Source organism: Rattus norvegicus, chromosome 17 (assembly GCF_036323735.1).
Source record: "Rattus norvegicus strain BN/NHsdMcwi chromosome 17, GRCr8, whole genome shotgun sequence".
Taxonomy (NCBI): domain Eukaryota; kingdom Metazoa; phylum Chordata; class Mammalia; order Rodentia; family Muridae; genus Rattus; species Rattus norvegicus.
This window is the reverse complement of record NC_086035.1, coordinates 48,500,239-48,523,427: the sequence shown is the minus strand read 5'-3', so window position 1 is coordinate 48,523,427 and position 23,189 is coordinate 48,500,239. Positions and strand designations below refer to the sequence as shown.

At 41.3% G+C, this 23,189-nt stretch overlaps 1 protein-coding gene across 10 annotated transcripts in view; it reads left to right on the top strand.

Annotated features, from left to right (window-relative positions):
- Aoah (acyloxyacyl hydrolase) overlaps positions 1 to 19,616 on the top strand; it is a 241,350-nt gene extending 221,734 nt beyond the window's left edge. For 9 of the 10 annotated variants that reach the window (XM_039096014.2, XM_039096016.2, XM_039096017.2 and 6 more), the window contains 2 exons: positions 7,514 to 7,590; positions 17,240 to 18,102. In XM_039096014.2, coding sequence (XP_038951942.1) covers positions 7,514 to 7,590; positions 17,240 to 17,368 — 206 coding nt within the window. In that variant the 3' untranslated portion in view covers positions 17,369 to 18,102. Of the gene's footprint in view, positions 1 to 7,513; positions 7,591 to 17,239 lie in introns of all 10 variants that reach the window. The other variant, NM_001191940.2, reaches the window with a different exon arrangement.
- The last annotated feature ends 3,573 nt before the right edge of the window (positions 19,617 to 23,189 follow it).

Sequence of the window (23,189 nt, the reverse complement as noted above, 5' to 3'; positions counted from 1 at the left end):
CTGAAACTAACCAAAACCTCTTAATGAGGGGCGGTTTTAAAAAAAAGTGCCATTTGAAAAGTAAACCCAGGTTCCAACACTCTGAAATTTTTTTTTCTTTTAGAGCATTCTCTCCAGACATGAGAGTAACTGACAAGTAGCCATACAAACTCAGGCTTGCTAAGAGGAGCCAGTATACATTTTGACTCTCTAAAAGAAAACCCTACTTATTGATTGTAACCCTCCCAAGATTCATTTTCATTGTTAAGCAATTCTTCTATATGAGAAAAACCCCTGTTGATTGACTGCCAGCTGAGATGCTGCTAATGAAATGCTTCAGTGTGTGCAACAGAGGGAATATTTCTCATCTCTGTCCCTCACTCCTAGCCTCCCAGCCCAGGCATCTGGAATGGAGCAGATGGCCATCATGAATTATTGAATATTACATTAGCTGACACATTTTGCATTACAGACTCTAATACTTCAGCTCTGGACATCCTTTTAACAAGACTGATCTGTCTTTACTAGATCTCCTGCATACATGACACACATCTCCCTCATGGGGAGAGACATTTTTGATAAATAGCCTCTCATTAAAATGCAGAGTTAAAGACTTATTAATGAATTATTGGTATAAACAAATGAACCACTAAGTGATCTTTGATCATTATCATCCTTGAATGTGAGTAAAGTTATTAAAAATCTAATAATGTCTAACATCCATGTGGGACAGTTCTTTATTGTCCAAAGTGATGTCTACAACTGTCATTTATTATCTTTGGTGCTCCTGGCAATTTTCTAGGTATCTCTAACCTCTCCAGTTCCAAACTTCCAAGAGGGGATTTCTTTTTAAATGTTTTTATTAGCATATATTAATTATACATAATAATGGTTTCATTATGATATTTCAAACATGCACATGATATATTTCAGTCTGTTACTGTCTCTGTCTGCTACTGTCTCTTGTCCTCCTCCCACATCCAATTAATTCTCTTCCATTTCCCTGCTAGCCCCCCTTTATCTTCATGTTTGTGTCTACGTGGGGTGCAATGGTTTCATTAGGGTTATTTACAGATGCATGGGTAGGAACCACAAGGGGAAAGAAGAGTGCAGGAGGAGGAAGGAGAAGCCACAGAATGTGACCTTGAGGGCTGCTCAACTGGAGTTAAGGGCAGCCCAGATGAAACATAGTAAGTAATAATTTGGGGTTATGGATGAGGAAAGTAGATTATAACAACAAAGAGGGTAGTATCTGCCCAGCATTTATGTGCTTTAAGGTTTATTGTAAATAAAAAGGTTGTGTGTGTCTCTCACCAAGGAACTTAAGTAGCTAAGGTGGGATAGAAACCTTGGGTTGGGATTTAATACATTTTATTACAATTATGGACAAATAAAAGACAGAGTGGAAGCAGAGAACAATGTTCTGGGACCGGTCTGCATGAACACCTCACACAGCACTCAATCACTATGTCCTGTATGTATTTCTGAAAAGGACAGAACTCTCATCACCCTTTCAGGAACTATTATGTCTTGACTTGCAGCCAAGTAAAAACATTTTAGACTTGAAATCCTAGAATGTATCATAGTGAGTAGAAGGATTAACTACTCCAAATCCACCTCTGGGAGTAACCTCCAACCCTAGAAATCACAGCAGCATATCACACTGAAAGTCTAGCCCTAGTGCTTGTAACTTGAAACTGTAAAAAGAGCCCAGAATTGATAGTCTTATTCTTATCTCAGTTCTGACACAGATCATAGGATTGTAGAATAGCGAGGCATTCGTTAGCTGGCATCATCCACTGGGCTCCATAACCATTGAGTGTAAAGCACTCTGTACGCTCATCTTCATAAGTTTTTCCTTTCAGAGTCCAACCACCTACAGACATCATTCATACCTAAGGAAATGTTTCCCCAAGTTCCCTGAGGAAGACATGGTATAGATGTAGCTCATTATCACCCAGATCTCCTTTCATCAGAAATAAAAGCCCAGTAGAGGCACTAAACCCAAATTGTGCAGTCCTGTGAAAATCATCCTTGTTTTCACATTGTATTAGAACTGATGACACACCATGAATGCTCTCCTTTCTCATCACACTGAAATACACAATTTCACATTCTTATGACAGAAACATTCATAGCTGAGCATCCCTGTCACCTGAAGCTAGGCATAAGACCTATTTCCTTTCTACTGTGACAACATGGGTCCAGTACTGAAAGGTTCATTCCCAGATGTCCAGTTTTTCTGTTGTTGGTGGTACTGGTGGTGATAGTGGTGGTGATGGTGGTTTGGTTGTTTTGTTTTAGTGTTTCTTTTTGTTTTTGTGTCTTTTTGCTGACTCATTCTCTCATTAGCTATGAACTAAACATAAGTAGCAAATTTACCACCAAGAAATGTCAATTTGAGCATGTAACATTCTTTTCTTTTCTACCCCACCTCCCCAGCTGTGGAAGGAAAATCCACTTGACTGATAAGACCATTTTCACATAGATAGCTTAAACATACCTCCTGCAGCCTTTGGCTTCAAAGACAGCCCAGCTGTAGTAAACTTAGGCTCTTTGTTTCTTCTCCTGGATGTCTGCAAAAGCAGTCAGTGACCTCATGGTGCTAATCAGAATGCAGATTTCTATTTTAAATATATGCTAGCTTGCTATTCATCAAAGAAAGAGCTAGCACATACCCTATAAATCTTCCTCCACTGCTTCTGCGGATCTCTGAAAAGATGGCTGTGAGTGGAATTTCTCTGACTTATAGATAAAGAAAATATATCATGCACAAAACCCCAACAGATGCTCCATGATCATTCAAGTTGCTTAATTTATTTCTTCCAATGCATAAATAGGAGGGACTGGGGAGATGGATGTGTTGATGAAGGGCCAGTCACAAAAACATAGGACCTGAGTTCAGATCCCCAGTACCCACATACAGTGGTATGTGTCTGTAATCCCATCACTGGCCAAATACCTGAAACTCTTAAGCCAGACAGCCAAGACAAATTGATGAGCTCCAGGTTCAATGAGAAGCCTTGTCTTTATTTCTAGCCTACACACACACACACACACACACACACACACACAAACACACACACACACACACACACACACAAATTGAAAGGACCAATTTGCCACATTGATCTTGATGGGGCTTCCTACTCTAAAATCAATTCAGGAAAAATTAAATGCCATGTTGTCTGTTGCAGTTCTTCTGAAAAACATAAACTCTTATCTGAAATTGTCGCAAGGAATCATTCCATCTAGTAATAGTCAAAGTACAAATAAAACCTCATAATCTTGCCTGAGAGTTACCCACCCTTAAGTTTTATAGGTCGAGTGGCTTCTTTTATGTGGTAACAAGTACCTTTGAAAACACAATAGTTGTGTGGGAAAAAGTTTCCCCTGTGGATTGACTGACGGTGTAACTGGTAACTCTGTGTCGTGTTCCATTAGTATTGACTATTATTTCATATGATAAACCAGTTAATCTGAAGTGTGGCCTCTGCTATGGTAGTCTACTGTAATACAGAGTTCAAACAGACTTTGGAAGAATGGGAAAGTGTCCCTGCAGGGATGAATATATTACTGTTGATTCCATGTAGAACTGCTTGAGTATGGTGATAACAAGACGTTCTTGGCTGGGGTAGCAACTTGGTGCTAAAGCCCTGTCCAGTGGGCCCTGGACTCTAGCGCCCTCATCAACACACCACAAGAACACAGCCCCTTCCTACCTACACTACAGCTCTGTTCCATGGTGAAGCTTAGCAAGCAAGTATGCTCCTCCTGTGCCTATATATTCTGCCACCATGTTTCCCTTTCATAATTTCCACAGCTGGATTCCTTAGCATTCAAAGGGAGTAAGATGGAATAATTGCCATCTCTGTGCATTTTGAAAAGGAATACCAATTCTGATGATTAAATTTTGTCTATTTATTCTGTGAAGAGATCCGTCAACATCTCCTCATTCCTTTGAGGGTTCAATTCCAGCTGCTCTAAATTTCCTTCTGCTTGTCATCCTGTGGGCTCCAGGTTGCCTTTTGTGACTGTAGGGCTGCCTGTCTGCTGAAGTTTCGCAGTTCTTGGTACATATAAGATTAAAATTAAAATGGAAATATTTTAGAACAAGTTTAAACCTTAGTACCAAGATTAAAGCATACTAGTAGAAACTCTACATAAGAGAAGCTGGCCTCTTTAACAAGGAATCCTAGCAATGGCTTCTCCCAGGAACCACATGTTGGCTTAAAACATTTCTTTAACAAACTCACATTTGCCTTCCATTGTAAAATTTCCTGGCTTCCCAATCATGGCAATTCTTTCATTGATTATCTTTTGGCCACTGAAGTAAAAGTTTTGTGGGTTTTTTGTTTTTCCTTGAAACATGTATGATTTATTACATATAAACTACTCATTAATAACACTAAAAACGAATGTGAAGGACTTCTATGTCTAGCTGTTGCTTTACTTTCAGAGCCAGTTTACAAACTGCACTGAAATTAGCCTTGTTAGTTTTAGTTCCAGTTTCATTCTTGAGTTAAATATTTTTGTTAGTACATATTAATTATACATAGGAGTGGGAGAAGGAACCATCTTAGCTGAACTTGTCAACTTTCTCTGCAAATATGGATAGACAAAAAGTCCTATGTGAGGCTTCCTACACCAGCACACAAGAGAAGCCTGGTAGATCTGGGTCAAGTCCACAGCTCACGATAAATCACAACAGAGACAACAGGTCTCTGATCATGATTTTCTTCACTTACCTCTTACAATTTTCTAGCAGACTGTATCTGAGGTCTTGGTTTAGCTAAGCTACCCTCCTGGTCTTATTAACACTCCCTATATATTTCAGTACATCTATTAGTATTCCTGAACTACTATATTATAGTACCATAGCCTGTGTGTCCCATAAACAACAGAGTTTTGTTTATTCAGTTCTAGAAGATATAAATCCAAGATCACAGTGCTTACACAGTTGAATTCTGATTTCTGAACTATCATAATGCAAAAATTCCCTGGGACTCCTTTATTAGGTCACTAATTCCATCCATGAGGGCTGCACTTCATGGTCTAGCTAGCTAGCAAAGGTTCCACCTCTTTTCACCAGCCATCTCAGCAGGGTTAGGCTCTCAGTGTATGAACTTGAGAATGACCCCAAAATCAGTCTATCCAACATCCTGTTGGAGATCATCATTATTCTTTCTTCTGTAAATATCTACACAGCAGAAAGTGACCTAAAAAATGGAGGAAGTTATGGGGCATGAGTGAAGAGAAAGGACACAAAAGAGTGAATGCAATGACACCTCTGATGTCTCAAGGACTAGAGGCTGAAGTCTGTACTAGGTAGAATCCCTGCCCCACCCCATCCTTGTAAATCTCTATGGCAGTGCAAGAAGAAAGGAGATGGAGAGACACCATAGAAGTATAAGGAGCACTCAAAAGTCTTTAGGTGTGACCTCAGCTCTGCATTTACAGAAACTTCAAATTCCTGGCTTTTTCATTGCAAGTAACTTGTTGGATACTCAGGCCGGAGTTGGGTTTGATAGACAATCAACATAATGCTCAAAAATTGAAAAGCAAGTCCCAGAAAAGGGAAGAAAACTGGCTTATTCCCTGCTGGACAAGAAGAAAGCAAAGAGGCTAAGACAAGCATGGGCAGATTGCACAGCAGATGAGCAGGCAGAGTGGGACTGGGCTAGAAGCATTCCTGAGTGTGCAGATGCAGCCCTGCAGCCAGGAAGGATGACCAGGAACCCACAGGAGCCTCAGCCTGATGTGCAGAGGGGAATTTAGAGTAGGAAAATTGAACCTAAAACAGAAAGTCTCATTCCAAGTTTGTGCTCCCCAAACAGGCAACTGGAAACAGAGGCAGGCCAGCTTTCTGGGCCACTGAAAGGCAAGAAACAAATGGTTGAGGGGTGCAATTTATTTTAGAAGAACCAACTGAGCCTTCTCCTTCATAAAATTGAGTATGGCTTGCTTATTAGTGCAGCTCTTAACTCTCCATTGAAAGAAAAATCCATACCATTCCTCAAAAACAGGACCCTTCTCTATCAGCATAAATTGATTTGGGTTTCTATATGAGGAATACAGCATAGCAGACAAGTCCTCTTATATCTTACAAGAAATGCAAATGCTACTTGCCAGCAACAGCTTCTTCTACCAACTACCAGTGAAACCCAGGAGCACACTATAATAGATTCCAAGGAGCTAGGCATGTGGCTAGTACTTGGGATATAGGGATGGGAGAATCAGGAGTTCAAGGCCATTCTTGGATATCTAGGAAGTGTGAGGGCCACCTTAAAATATACAAAAAGAAAAAGAGCCACACTGCCCAGGAATAAGCTAGGGGACCATCAGCATGACATATCCCCCTGAACTCTGAGAAGAGAATCATTATTTGTCACCTCAGGGACAAGGGTTGAGCAGTAAGAAAGGATGGCATCTCTGCAGTAATTAGAAAAATGACAGAGGATTGATTCAGTCTCATGCCTGCGAGTTCACCAGTGTCTCCATCTTTCCCTGGGAGGAGAAGGGAGTAGCACAGTCCTTTGGCACAACCTTTGAAGTTGGGGAGACTTGGAGAAAGAAGTGAAAAGAACAATTGGAATTGTAGCTACACTGCTGGCTTCTATGAACACCAGGAAAGTAAGGTGTTGTGCCAGGAGCAAAAGTCTCTGATGGTTCTGCCTGAAGGCTCTCTAGGGACTGCAATTTTCATAAGGAATTTTTACTAGCTTTGTGATATTACAACATAGAATTAATTGCACAGCTGCCTTGGAGGAACTGACATGTGTAGTGTGTTATCCCTGTTGATGGACAGTTTTATTACTTTTCATCACTTTGGGGCTCATAATATTTCCTCTGTAGCCATGCTCTTTCTAAATGCAACATTGAGATAATTTTATGCAATTATATTTCTGACATGCTGTGTGATTGTTTGAGATGATTGCTTGACACACGTAGGCAGTGTCTGCAAATGGCAGCACGTGAAAGGGGATGTTAGCAAAATGTCATCCTCACTTCTGAAAATGGCCTGTGCCACAGATGAGGAAAAAATCAGACGGACCTAAATTGTCATTGCTCATATTACTGCTCACTTGATTTCCTCTGCCCTCCCTGCCGCATGAGCCACATTTACCCAGCACATTCACACAGGCCCTTTCCGACTTAGAAAAAAATCACGCAATGGATAGATCATTACTGTTCTGAAATCTCCCAGCCCAAGGCACAGCTCAGAGAAAACTGTGATGAGATAAAACAAGGACTGGAAGTGCTAGAGAGATGTCTTGGTGATTAAGAGCACTAGCTGCTCTTCCAGAAGACTAGAGTTCAATTCCCAGAACCCACATGGTAGCTCACTACCATTTGTAACCCAAGGATCTTATACCCAGTTCTAGTCTCCACTGTCACCAAGTACATAGATATGCAGACAGGCAAAACACACACAAGAATTAAAGAAAAAAGCAGGGGACACCGACATCACATGAGCTCCTTGTCCTTGGTGTGATGACATTCACCAGTAATCCTCCAATTATGTGTCTTTCAGTAATAGAGGACTGGCAGAAAAGAGGTGGTCAGCCATGGCAGCTTATTGAACCTGTAGACGGATTCCATCCCAATGAGGTAAGTATCACCACATAGTGGTCACTGAGCCTATCTGCTTGGTTTTCTAAAATATATGTATGCATTCATAAAGATTTATTTATTTATTTCAAGTATGTGGGTATACTGTCACTGTCTTCAGACACACCACGAGAGGAGATCAGATACCATTACAGATGGTTGTAAGCCACCATGTGGTTGCTGGGAATTGAACTCAGGACTTCTGGAAGAGCAGTCAGTGCTCTTAACCACTGAGCCATCTCTCCAGCCCCGTATTGTTTTTTAGTCCTATTTAGCTCCCTGAAGAACTTTTAGATAGTCTACACATATTAGTAACAGAAATTCAATAAAATAATGTGAAAATTAGAAAGAAAGTAAAATAAAAGAAAATTTGCCAGAAATTTTGATGTGGTTTCTACTGTTGATAGAATCTGTGCAGGGCAGTCCTGAGAAACTGTCCCAGGAGACCTACAAAACCTGCTGTGCGTTCTCTAGTGGCCAATTCGAAATGAGCCATCACCCATACCTTCAATTTAAAAAAGTCAATACCTGGAAAAAATAATGATTTCAAGATATGATCAAAATACATTATATACGTGTATAAAGTTTTAAAAAATAATAAAATGTATTATATTTAAAATAGTAATAATTGCAAGGATTCCTGAAAGTGAGATGTGTGGAAATTGTATGGATGTCTCTAAAAGAATAGTGCGAGAGAACAGTGCCTTTAGCAAGGTCCTGCTCTAAAAGCTTTTCCTCCTCTCAGATTCCAAGTAGGACATATGAAGTGGCTGTGCTCTGGCTTCTGTACAACACATGGGAGCTCAGGTCTAGGACTCAGCAATGCTTGTCCCACTCCCCTCCCATTATCCTGCCTTTAGCCATAGAAGAGCCACTTTTATCTGTCCCATATACTTGACTTGCTTGTGACATTTCTATTTTAAAAAGAGAAGAAAGCATGGGGGAGTTCTTTTGCCATTTGAAAATCCTGAAAGCAGGTTATCCACAGGGAGGGATGGTCGTTTGCCTCAGGCAGTCCTCTGTAACCATAGGTATTCTGACCCAGTGTGCTATGGCAATGACAAGGCCCCTAACCCCTGGCTGAGTACAGGAAGAGACCGACATGCCCTTAAGAATCTGACCCAGACCTGGCTTCAGCAACTGTTCATGGGCATGGTGAAAAATTACCTCAAAAGGAAAAAGTAAAAGAGGGGGCAGTGCTGCCTAATGGATGAATGGCAGCAAAGACATCGTCTAAAGTGGACATCAGTGGCTTACCATGCTCAAACCCTTCTCCTGATCACATATGTTGAACTGAAAAGTTTAGACTGGCAACTTTCCATACAATAGTATGTGTTGAGTACCTACCCAACTGGCAAGCACTGTAAGACCTCCAAAATGAAAAGAAAACCACTTTTGTTGTTTAAAATTATAGCATACAGCAGGAGAGAGATGAAGAAATGGATAATTAAATATAATGTGGTAACTGTCTCCAAGTGTGTAAACAAGAATTCTTTCATGAAGGATAAGACAAGAAGATGGCAGAAGATGACGTTAGGAAAGGATTTCTAGAGAATGAGATAACAGAACTAAGTCACTGAAGAGCAAAGAAAATGGAGGAGGCAGAAAATAGCTGCAGGAAGTGTTATGAGCATAGGAAAAGCACAAACAATGAGGATAAGAGAAAGCAGAGGATGCTGGAGAGGGGTCTCTTGCACAGAAAGAATGGGAGCAAGATGGAGAGGAAAGAAAAAGGCATTCAAAGCAGATGCTAGGAAGCCTGCATGACTAGGAATGAAGCCAGTGGGAGCTTACAAGCCAGAAATCAGACATATTTCTAGAAGGTTATCATAGTAGGATATGACTATAGTTCAGCCTAGAGAAGATGAAGTCCTGAATTGGATGCCCTCATCATATCTACATCTATATCTATGTCCATAGCTACAACTATATCTGCAGTGGCAATTTGGGCAGTGCTTTGATGGAGGGAACTGGAAAAAACTAAAAAAAAAAATAAATTAAAATAAAATAAAAATAAGCAGAGAAAATATGTTACAAAGACCCAAGACTTAGATTCATGACCTGGACCCCACATAGCTCAGCCTTGTGAGGCATCTGCTTGAGAGTTTTTGAAGTTACATCTGAAGAGTCACTTAAAACATGGCTGGGCTCAAATTCAGATGACAAGAATCAGAAGGTATTGAAAGAGCCACAAGCATTCACCAGACCTAGTTTCTCCTAGGTCCTCCTCAACACCTTTCATGCCTCAAGCCCTGAAAACCTTACCTATGCCACCCTGCAAAACAACCTCCTCCAGCCCATCCTGGCATTTACTCAGAGCCTCCTTTTTAAACTCACAGGCAACATCTGACTGTCTACAGATCAACCATGTTAAAGAAGTATGAGACCCGTGAGACATGAGCAGGATACACAAACACAGTTGTGTATGTCCAGAGATAGTCTCTATCCAACTGAGGAAAAGAGAAAATATTTTATTAAAAGCAAGGCAGTTTCCATAAATTAAGACCTTCATTTCTCTTCAACCCAGTACACGTCCACTGCCAGAGACACAAAACACAGAACCAATGGGTGAGTTTAAAAAGCTGAGCAGCCTCCAGGTCTCCATTTGCCTCAACTTTATAAGCTCATGAGACAAAAATCCCTGGGAAGCCTTAAGGAGGCCGCACATGGCAATTGCGCAGAGACTGCGGCTGGAGGATGGAGGCAGGAAGGAGAATAGCCTTGGCTAGTGAACTAATTTCCCAAGCAGTCACCTGGTCCTGTTGGCAAACCAGCAACCACCATGTATCTAATTTACTGTTTTGCACAAACAACCATCATCCATTTACCACAGAGTCTGAAGCTGTAAGTTAAGTTCCTTCTTAAATGGAAGTGTTTCAGTTTTCAGTTTGTAGATTTTAAATCAGTTGTGTCCACACATGGCCAGATCCAAGAGACTGGGTTTGGGGGCAAGTTGAGGAGGTTGAGGAAGAGAGCAATGGCCTCCTCCAGCAGAGGGTTTTGGCCACTGACTTCGCTACAGAGCTCTGAGTGCTTTCACTTCAGAGAAAATACAACCAGGACAGATTTTCACTTTTGGTCCGGTAAAGCCTACATTAAATTTAGCCACAGTTCAACTTCAAAGGCATCAAAACATTTTAAGTTTTCAAAGAACTCTATATAGTCCTGCTCTCAATTGTATTCGCTCTTTTAAAAATATTACAGACAGTTATTTTTGCTTAGTATTTACCGCTATGGTTATTTCACTACAAAAAAAAAAAAAAAAGACAACAACAACAGAAAAAATAGGTCAGAGAAGAGCTGGAGGCTTCCGAATATCTCCAGTCAAGGTTGCTGCTGGTATTCTGTCCTCCCGGTGTTTCTTAGTCAACTTTGGGAGGTAAACAGATGCATTTGCTTGGGGGAGGAGGGGTCAAGCACCTCCTGAGGAAGTGCTTCTGTCAACAGCAATTCAGTTGGCCCATGAAGCATGGCTTTGTTTGAGGATTGTCATCTGTGTGAGGAGGAATTTGAAAGCTCTAGGTAGGCTACAAGTTCACCTCCTCCCTACCATTACCATCCTCACCCTGTGTGATAAGTGGTTGAGAGTAAAAACTAAAAGAGACATTCCACTGAAAACTCACACAAGACAATAGAGGGGTAAGTCCTCCTGCTTTGTAGAATCTTCTAAGAGAATTTTAGGGAAGAACAAAGAATTTTCAGTGGATCTGGGGATATCATGGTTTAACCAACATTTGGGCTTCTGAATGACAGCAAGCAGGAGCTCCCGCTTTACCTTGGAGTAGGAGCCAGGTACACAAACAGCCATAAACATACAGTAGTGCCCATGAGGCAGATGACTGGCCTCTGTACGTATAGTCAAGACCTTGCAATATCACAGAGGCAAGGAGGCAGTGAAATGGTGTCTTCACTGCTCATGACTTGAGTCTAATGCCATCGTTGTCAAGAAAGCATGAGGGTTTTTGTGAAGTCTAACATTCTTAATACTTTATTCAAAATCTCCTGGCTGAAATGGGCTCATTTGCTGAGCTGATAATGAAATCCAATCAAAGCCACCACTACTGGGCTCCTAAAACTACACATTCAGTGCATGTGCACAGCAAGCCTCAGAAGCAGTGTTTCTTGGGAATAGCATGAACCAGAATTGTCTAGGGTAAGATGGGAAGATGTAACACTGTGCATCTTCTGTTCTTCCATAGTTCATCCTGTGGGTTGTGTGTGTGTAAGCTCAGAGAATGTGTTCTTTCAGAAAGACTTACGTTGAAAGACATACTTTTAGGACTCTTGTCCTAAAGCTTTGTCCTTCCTAATAAATGTATAAGGTGTTCTTATTGTAAAAGAAAAGGACAACCTCATATGCATATTGCCCTGTGAAATCTAAATCAGTGTTTCTCATCCTGTGAGTCACCAACCCTTAAGGTCCAACAACCATTTTATAGGAGTTACCTAAGACCATAAGAAAACATAGACATTTACATTATAATTCATAACACTAGTAATATTATAGTTGTGAAGTATTAAACAGAAATAATTTTATGGTTGAGGGTCACTACCACATGAGGAAATATATTAAAGGGTCACAGAGTTAGGAAGTTTGAGAACCACTCATCTAAATCTTGGGGAAAGGGAAAACTCACTTTGAAAAGTTTCTCCTGGGAGGGAATAAATAGAGGAAGTAAGATTTCCTTGCCAACCTTTGAGCTAACAGTATTTTCTGTTTTTAACACCAAACTCAGCAAGCAAAGAAGAAAGCAGAGTAAGTTCTTTATCAGTGAGATGTTCTTGAAGAAACCCAATGCCAGTATCTCCTGGGATTGATGTCAATTTTTCCCAGTCCTCTCAAATTCCAAGCAATGACCACAGACCAATAGGATCCTTGACATAATTCCAGATCATCAAATAATTAAATCAAAAATCATGTTCTACTGCAGGAAGCTAACTTGAATTCAGAAACCACTTCTGGCTTCACTGTGCTCTAAATTGCAGATGTTCATGTGCATCTGTTATGACTTGAATATGAAGTGCCTTCCACAGGCTCACGTGTGAGAAAGGTTGTTCTTGGGTAGCACTGTTGTTTGGGGAGGCTGGACAACCTTTTAGACTGTCTCTAGCTGGCAGAAATAAGTCACTTAGGAGTAGGTCACTTTGAAAGCTACATCTATCTCTGGTTCTAGGCTTGAGTGCTCTGTTCCCTGGATTGACCTGGGATTTTACCCACCACAATGTGAAGAGGTTGTGTCACAAGCCCCTACTAATACAGATGAAATGGTCCCAGTAGTTACCATCCTTCCTTGCTATGATGGACTGAAATCCTCTGAAACATGGACCAAGCAGAAGCCTAGCAGCCAGAAGTTGTTACCAGATACTTTGTCACAAAAGCAAGAAAAGTAACTACAACATATGAGCAAGGAAGTAGACTCTAAAAGGTTCATGAAAGAAAAGACATGGACTTAATCCAGAGAACCCAGATAATAGAACCCACTCCCTTGTCTTCTATTGGACAGAATTTAGTTCCATGAATGTGTTCAGTGTTTCAGTGACTGAGCCAACAGCCTATGTACCCTCCTGCACTGAGATGTGAATATTGTCAGAAAAGGAATCTCTCAAATACTAGGAAAATTTGTAATGAAGTTTGATCTGTAAAAGAAATGCAGCCTGATGGAGTACGGTGTGTGCATTGGGTAAAGACAGTGACATAAATCTGCATTTACAATGATATAGCCCAACGTGGAAATGTGATGATAATGGAAAGACAAGTAAGTATAAGGACAATATCCCAAGTCTGTGCCTCTGTCACATTCTAGGGACTGTCGCCAAAAAGAATTAACATTGTAGGTTGTGCATTACACTTTAGGAAAAACATTTTAAAATGCTATATAGATGAGCATGCCTTTGTATGCATGTGGTGTGTGTGTGCGTGTGTGTGTGTGTGTGTGTGTGTGTGTGTGTGTGTGTGTGTGTGTAACCTAAAAAATCTATACCCAATGCTAGGAAAAGATTTCTCCATTCTAATTACAAAAAGTTTTTATTCTCTTTTTCTGTTTGCTAATTTTTTGTCCTGGAATGACAAGATATTGGATTAATATTTTAAACAATTAATACAGACAAACAAAAGACTCACACTATGCTTAAGAAACAACTGGCTTGAAATAAAGGAAGTGAAAGATACCTATGTATCTCCCTGTGTGGTGGTGCATCATGGGAGTGGTAACAGACAATGAATAGAGGAGTAGCATGAGAATCAAATGAGTGAATGAACGAATTAATGAATGAATATAGTAGATCATTTCCTCACAATTCTCTAGCATATTGACATGCCAGTCTCATAATAGACACAGTATTTCAGCAGTGCATGCTCCTAAATACATTCATCTCTGTTAGAGTGACAGCCAATTAGTTGCTTTCAAACCAGTCACCACAAGCTCAAATCTGAGCTCATTCATTCTCACTTTCTTCTTCCTTCCTTCTCCCCTATCTCTTCTCTTATTAATGTCAGGGAAATAAATGCCCACAAAAGCCTTGTTTCCACATAATCATTAAAAAGACAATTTAAGTGTGTCAGGTTGAAAGTTTTCAAAACAACCCACACCAGCAACTTTCCACAGACCTGGAAGCAGTGGCCTTTCCTGAGGAGTGCCAGGAAAGGAAGCCAGAAGACCAGGCCCCTGTCCTTAAAGATAGCCTACATATTGCATGAGAGAACATCACAGCCAGCCTGGTAGTCATCCTAAGCCTTGCTCCTGCTTTTAAGTACAAAGTAGAAAGTGTGTGTTCTGTCAGTAGACTGAAATGTGTGTGCTGTGTGCATTTGGTTCATGTATATGTTTTGTGTAATATGTTGCATGGATATGAACAAGGTTGTGTATTTATGGGAACATAAACTAGTACAGCCAGTGAGGACATCAATATGGAGGTTCCTCACAGATCTAAAGCTACCCTGTGATCCAGCTGTACAATTCTTGGAGTATTCCTGAAGGATTCTGAGTTAGCACACCACAGAGACTTTCACATTCATGTTTACCGCAGCCTTACTCACAATGGCCAATATATGGAGGTGACCTAGATGCCACAAAAGAACACATGAAGAAGATGTGTTATTGTCCTCAATGGGGTTTTGTTCAACCATAAAGAAGAATGACATCACATCATCCATCGAAAAGTGGATGTGACTGTAGACCATCATGTTAGGGGAAATATATGTGAACAGGATTTGCATAATTTAGATTTAACTATATATGTCTATGATGAAAATAGAAAAAGGGCTATATGGAAAAGGATAGACCCTAATTGGAGGGTGGTGGGGAGACAAGAAAGAATATGGAAAGGAAAAAAGGAGACAGACCTCACATTCTTATTCATATGCAAAAGAAGGGCATCTTTTCTGGGAGAAGAGACCAGAAGGAGGGGAGAAGGGAGAGGGATAGGATGAATATGTGAGGTGTAATGAAACATGTGTATGAAATTTCATGAGGAACCCCAGTATGTATGCTTACTAGAAAGTCAATAAGAAACAAAGTGATCACATGCTTGATTGGATAAGTGGCTGGGGTGAGCACATGATTATAGTATTTGGCATGCACAAGGTGGTATTGAGTTTGAACCATAATACCTGAAAGTAAAAGTCTGATTGCATGGAAACATTTTACATCCACTTCAGAAGGCTCTGGCACTTCATAAAGCCTCTAGAGCTGATTAATGCAATGACTCAATCAGCTTTGATTTTTTTCTAACAATTACTAACATTTTATGCATAGTTTAGACCTAGAAAGAGCTTTTGGTCATTGATTCCATTCTACTTACAGTGAACTTTGGCCCCAGAGTGTCAAAAATCTACCCAACATTACAGAGTGCTGTCAAGTGGCATGGTGAACTGCCATGAGGGCAGTATGCCTCCCTCCCACAGTATGCTCCCCTCTCAGGCCCTCAGCAATCACTTCTGTCATTTTCAGCACTGCTGTTGAGATACAACCATTTGGCCCAAGGACCAGCCAGGCCCATTTGCTAACTACATCATTTGCCGAGAAAAAGCATCCTCATCCAATGCATAGGGGATGACAGAGAACTGGACAACCAAGACTAGCTCCTGCTACCACTAGGGACAAAGCAAACCTAGCATAAAGCTACAAAAGCCAAAAAAAAGTGGCATTTGGCAGGAGAAACCATGCTCATCCTGCTTAGATTCCAGCCAAGCAATGCACGGCCAGTGTCTTTTTCAGTCTCTCTGTCCACCCTCATCTTCTGGGAACCTGTAGCTTCCGGACCACATCATTGTCCTTCCCATGGGCTATGGGTCATCTGTATATACCTTAGCCTCTGCCAGGTGCACAGCTTCCCCAAGAAACATCCAGAACCTACCCTTAAAAGTTCAGCTTCTGCCAAGAGGGCCTGTCTTTTCCCTTCCATGCAAAGTTGGTATTTCCTCCCTTTTGGATTGTGCTTCTCCCTCACAGCCCTCCAGGTGTGGGTCATTCCACTTGTCTGGCTCCCAGGCTAGCCAGGAGCTCTCCAGAGAAGGCCTCCTCTAGTCATTAGCATCCAGGCCTTAGGCCACCAGAAGGACTTGTTAGCTGTCTCTGGAGTGCAGGAGTGGGTTTTTTAGAACATGTACTTATTCTATGTTTATAAGTCACAAATGTAGGAACTTAAACCGATATGCAGTTTTTGATAGTCATAACCCGACCTAGTCCTGCCCTTAGGATGTCACAAACTACAGTCAAGATGTGTTACCCAGGCTCTGAGATCATCCAGAGACAAAACTGGAGGAAACAGCATCATATTCACCCGAGTTGACAGAGTTGAAGTTGGACCGAGAGAGTTGCTGGACCTCAGCTGGGGGCTAACATCAGCTCACAGTACCAGAGTAGCAGGACCAAGTTCTATTTTAGGAGACACAGTCACTGAAGCGACATCTGTTCATCACCACCATATGATTAGGACAAGGTAATAGGTCCCACCCACCACAGGGGAAGGAATTGAAACACAGATGGAAGCAGGGATCTCAGGAATGGTCCTCAGGTCTTCCCACCATGGAAGATGCTGAGCTTTAAACATGAAATGCCCCCAGACTCTAGTGTTAAATTCTAGGCTCTCCAGATGATGGTGCTTTTGTGAGAGAAGAAATAAACCTTGGGAGATGGAACTTGGATGAAGCAATGAAGTCCCTGACTTTTTAAAACATCTTGTCACTGACCTCAGCCAGTCTCCTCTTTGTTTCCTGTTGCCATGAAGTGGACAGCTTCCCTCTACCATGATATATCTGTAGCCCATGGGCAAAAGAAACTCTTTCTCTTTTAAATTGTTTCTCCCAGATAATATTAACATTGATATGATACAAGGTTTTAGAAATGAAGAATTGCTAAATTGTGCTGGTCAATTTCATTGTTATGTTGTTGTTTGACAAAGTCTCCTGTATTTCCAAGCTGACCAGAAACATATCATGTAGCTCAAGGATGAACTTGAGCTTCTGAGCCTCCTGCTGCTATATCTTGAGTGGCAGAATTAGGCATGTGCCTCAATGATCTGCCGTGTGGTGCTTAGAGAAAGCTTGAGCTTCTCTGTGTTAGGCAAGCCCTCTGCCCACTGAGCAGCATCCCACGCCCACTGGTTGTCCCTTATCATTAAGTATCTCCTCTCTCTGGCTCTCTTATAGGTGGCTTCACTTCTGCTAGCAAATCGTGTCTGGAAGAAGATACAGCTCCAATGGCCTCATGTCCTGGGGAAGGAGAATCCATTCAATTCTCAGATTGAAGAGGTGTTTGGAGACCAAGGAGGACACTGAGTGTCCCCAGAAAGAGCATCACTGGGAGAAAGAAACCCTCCCACCTGCCCATTCCTGGGGCTAATATGCCACAGGCATGGAAGACCTCCTTTGGTGACTTCTCTACAAACCACTTTCCTCTCAGTTGGAGACAGACCTTAATGGCAGACTGATGCCCATGCTTCCCACAGCAATTTTCCTCTGCTCAACTCTGAAACACCCTTTAAGAACATGTTTTGGGGATCTTTCCAAGCATGGCAATATCTGTGCCCTTCAGCATTCTATTGTTCCAGAAGAAGCTTCTAGAATAGTAAAGCACCCCAGGGTGTTTAGGGGCTTACCAGGGTCTGCACTACAGATTGAGCCTCTCTCAATTGCTTACTTGAAGGTGGCCCAGGAAGTTGAGACTTCTTCTAGTACAGCTGCAGGCTGGCTATAGGTAGGTAGGAACAATCCAGGTTCCATAGACCCTCCTTAAAAGTAGAACACTTTCCAGTAATCCCAGCAGCCAGTATACTAAGGGCTTTATCAAGTGTACAAACACAAACACACACACACACACACACACACACACACACACATACACACACACAGACACACACATAGAGGAGCTCTACCAAAATTAAGATACTTTTCTTTACAAACTTTTCTTGCATTCTATCTTTTAGCTGCATAATCTGTCTTCCTTTAGTAATGATAATGATTTTGTATCATTTTCTACAGAAAATAAAATGTCTTCCATATTATTGATATTATTGACAGTTTCTTATTAAAATATTTTTGATATATATATATCACATCCGGTAGCTCTCATCCCCCATCCTCTCCTAATTCTCTCATATTCCATTTAACTCCCCTCCTCCCTACAATTTCTTTCCCCATATTCAAGCCTGTTATATTTGTTTTGAAACCCACTGAGTTTAACCAGGGCTCACAATCATGAATTTGAAATCATCCACTGGAGTCTTGTGGACTCATCAGTGGGAACACAATGGAGACAGAATCTCCAATCCCCTCATCATACATTAATGGCCAGATAGTTCCCCAGAGATGGGTTGGTCTATTGATAGTTTTAGGGAATCTTTTTCAGCTACATAAATCTGTATAGGCAAAGTTATGTAAATGTGTAAATGTTCAAGATTGTTATCACAGTAGCATACCTACACCAAATTTCCTTAGGAAGTAGCTACTAAAGGCTCACTGTCTCTTTGTAGTAGTCAATCCACGATGTTTATAGCTTCAACAACTTTGGTCTCATTTCAACTACAGATCAAAGTCATTTAAAATAAAAACAGCTGCTTATTTCCTAACAATGCAATCTAAGAACTCTTTGCACAGCACTCACATTAGATTAGGTATTCCAAGTGCTGTTGATTTGATCTTGAAAGCCTCACAAAGGCCATGTATTATAGGCTTAGTTTGCAGTTTAGTGCTCCTGAGAGACACAGAAACAGAAGATTAGGGCTAGTGAAAGTATGAGTCATTAGCGGCATGGCCTCCCTCAAAAGGTCTTGTCAGACCCAGTTCCTTCTTCTTCTTCTCATTTGTACCCAACCATGAGATGGATATTCCTTAAATGCTTCCCCTGGGATGTACTACCATGAGCCCAAAGCAAAAGGGTGAGCCATGAGCTAAACCTTATAAAACTATAGCAAACCTTTCTTTTTAAGCTGATTATCTTGGGTATTTGTTATAGTAGTGAAAAACTTACTTCACAATAGATATTCTAGAGATGATTTAATGTACATAAAATTATATAGGTTGTATACAAATATTATATACCACCTTTCCACAAGGAACTTGAATGTCCTCAGAACCTGGTGTCCTAGCAAGTCCTGGAATCAATTGCTCACAGAGATGGAGAGAAGATTCTAGTACAGGTTGAGGTCAATATATGTACAGGAACTCTGATCAAGTCTAGCAAACACTTTCTTACCTGTGTCTCACTTTCCTCAGTCATTTCTGAACATGCCACAGGTTTAGTGTTCAGTCTCTGTATGCCCAGGTCCCCCTTTCCTCAGGGAAGCTCAGAGGTATGAGACAGTTAACCCCACAGTGGGCAATGAGGACTAGTGAAATCATGCACAAGTCTCCTTTGTTAGTGGACAGTCTGTGGACTTCCCTGTATTAGCCCCCTTTACTCACAGCAATGGCCTAAACACATTCTTATAGCAATGCTGTCCCACCCTTACAACCCTGATTCTCTTGTCCTGCTTCCTAAATAAACTATCTGTACCCCAGTATTGTCTCAATAAAGACAAAGTTCTAAGGTTGGTGTGGGCATAATTGTGTCACTATCAAGAGTTCGTGATTCCAGCCAGAATACAGCAAATACAGAGGCAAATGCCAGCAGCAAACCACCGAACTGAGAATAGGACCCCCGTTGAAGGAATCAGAGAAAGAACTGGAAGATCTTGAAGGGGCTCGAGACCCCATATGTACAACAATGCCAAGCAACCAGAGCTTCCAGGGACTAAGCCAATACCTAAAGACTATACATGGATTGACCCTGGACTCTGACCTCATAGATAGCAATGAATATCCTAGTAAGAGCACCAGTGGAAGGGGAAGCCCTGGGTCCTGCTAAGACTGAACCCCCAGTGAACTAGACTGTTGGGGGGAGGGCGGCAATGGGGGGAGGGTTGGGAGGGGAACACCCATAAGGAAGGGGAGGGGGGAGGGGGATGTTTTCCCGGAAACCGGGAAAGGGAATAACACTCGAAATGTATATAAGAAATACTCAAGTTAATAAAAAAAAAAAGAAAAAAGAAAAAAAAGGAAAAAAAAGAATTCTGAAGTGGGGGGTTGGGGATTTAGCTCAGTGGTAGAGCGCTTGCCTAGCAAGCGCAAGGCCCTGGGTTCAGTCCCCAGCTCCGGAAAAAAAAAAAATAAGAGTTCGTGATTCATGCTTGATCATTGAATGTATTTATACTGGGCACATTAGAAGCCAAATCTACTTACTAGACACACCTAAGCCTGGATATCAGCATCACCAACTAGCCTCCAGTTCCATATATCTCATATCTTGTTCCTCATCCTTGGCCTATGTGCTGGTTAATTTGTGTCCACTTGACACTAATTGGAGTTATCTGAGAAAAGAGAACCTCAGCTTAAGAATTGTCTCCATAAGATTCACCTCTGGGCATTTCTATAGGAAATTTCTTGACTAGTGATTGATGTGGTTGATAACTGATTGTAGCAGACAAGCCTAGCCCAGTGTTGGTGTTACCACCCCTGGGCAGGTGGTCCTAGGTTATACAAAAAAGCAGACTAAGCAAGCCAAGAGAAACAAGCCAATAAGCACCGTTCCTGTATGTCCTTGCCTTGGCTTCCCATAACAATGGACTGTACCTTATAAGCTAAAAATATTATGTGGGAAGCACCTTGCTTTCACATGCTTTGCAATGCATGTGGACACATTTTGAAGGTCTCTCCTGTGGCCTTGGAAGGGATACTGAGACTTTTCAGTCATCCTAGCAGCCTCAGCACCATTCATGGGTTATTTGCTGGGTTATATGTAAGCTTTGATTGGGGTAGGACTCAATAGCAAACTTTGAAAATGTTGTATCATTCATCTCTCTTACAGCAGCATTCTTGGTTGAGCATCACCTGAGCATGTGCCCTGGAGGCAGGTCTACCAGGGCACTGGCATACTGCCAAGGACTACTCTTTAAAGGAGATGATAAAAACACAGAAAATGAGTTTGAGAGTGAGAGGCTTAGGTGTGAGTCTGGAAGCTTAATATGCTCACTCCCATGCGTCCTCTTATGCAATCTTGCCAACTACATAACTCATTTCAGTGTTTTGGCATCTCATATTACTTTTAAGCACTAGTACTTGTTACGATGTTATTTTGCTGCTGTTTTTATTTGAAATCTTAATCATTCTGTGTCAATAAAACTCAGAGAGTCCTGCATTAAAACTGCTTATTGCTTTAACAAGAAGTCTAGCCACTTCTCGTTCAAAACCTTCTGCAGTGGAGGCTAGAGGGGTGGCTTAGTGGCTAAGAGCACTGACTCCTCTACAGAGGCATCACATTCAACCGCCAGCACCTGCATCAAGATTCACAACGATCTGAAAATCTGGTTCCAGTGGATCTAACACCCTGCTCTGGGTTCTCACAGGCACTGGGATACATGTAGTATACAGTCATACATGCAAGCAAAACACCAACAAATAAAATAAGTTTTTAAAAAATTCTAACATTTCTACTGCATCTTATTGCTGTTATAACTCTGTTTCCCAAAATACACATGAATTTGGTTAATTTTTATTGCTTTGCTACTGGGTGAAAGGAGAGCTAGCACAGAATTTATTTTAAGGTCTTATCTTCCAGATGGTTAAAGGGACTAGGCTTGTGTTAAAAGTTGTAAATACCAGGCTAGAGAGATTGCTCAGTGGTTAAGAGTACCTACAGTTCTTGCAGAAGATCTGGGCTTGATTCCCAGTACCTACATGGTGGTTCATGACCACCTATAACTCCAGTTCTAGGAAATCCAACTACCTCTTCTGACCCCTCATATGGAACATATAAACACATGCAAGAAAACACATTCCTCATATAAAGTGAATTAATCTTCATTAAAGAGAAAACTTTCATTTAAGGAAAAATTGTGAGGAACACGGTGGAACTGAATAGAAAGACTGGTAGAGTATCAAAGGGACCCAAGGACCCTTCTTCCTGCCACTGCTAAGAAAACCTGCCTAAAGTCTCTTAGAGCATTACCTTGCTGTGTAATTGAAGCATGTGATACTCTGCTCTCTGTCACTTTCACAAAATAGCTGTAATAACTAACTCATATAAAGAAAGGTTGATTTTGACTCATAGTTGTGTAGTTCTGCACATGTTCAAGTGGACTCTTTGTTTAGATCCCAAAACCGGGCTGTGTGTTTTGTTAGAAGACTGTGGTATAGCAAAAGCTCTCACTCAGAGCTGGGAAAGGAGCACAAGAGGCCAAACTGTAAGAATGTTTACAACAGCAGACACGCAGACACTTCTCACCATGCTTCACCTCTTACAAGCTTCACCCACTCCCCCAAAACTGCCCCAGGCACCAAGCCTTTAATGTCTAAGCCTTTGAAGAATGTTTAGCATCCTAAGAATAGCACAGCAGCTCCAGCTCCAGACTAGCTCAACCCAGGAGGACACTAATGGTTGAGACCTGAACCCTGACCAGATTCCTGGGACATAGCACTAAGGAATCAAGGGCACAAGAGAATCGTTGACCCTATGTCTTAGTTAGGATTTTATTGCTGTCACAAGACACCATGACAAAGGCAACTCTTATAAAAACAAACATTTAATTGGGGCTGGCTTACAGTTTCAAAGGTTCAGTTCATTATCATCATAGCAGAAAACTGGCAGTGTGCAGGTAGATATGGTAATGGAGGAGCTGAAAGTTTTACATCTTGATCCAAAGGCAGCCAGGACATGACTGTTAAGTGAAATTTTCTGGTTTCTTTGGAGACTCAGTTGTCTCATGTGATGATTTTCTAGAATCAGACAACATGAAAGGATGTTTTGCTAGGGCAGACACTTGAGGGGACTTGTGATGTTTGGAAAGAATATAAGTAGAACCCAACAGACAGTGACGATGCTCTTGCATTGATTCACCTTGCGATGCTTTGCTGATCTTTGCTTTTTGTGACTCATAGAGAGAAATGCAACAAAGAACTTCTGGCTGCTTTTTGCCACCTGCATGGACTCATTTGGCAGAGCCTCTCAGGTTCTTCTGGACCAAGCCACTACTGCTGATTTGTGTTTGGAATAACCCCAAAAAACTACTTCTGAACAGGTCCACACCCTCCTTTCCTATTAACAATCTTTCTTCCCTATTTTTGA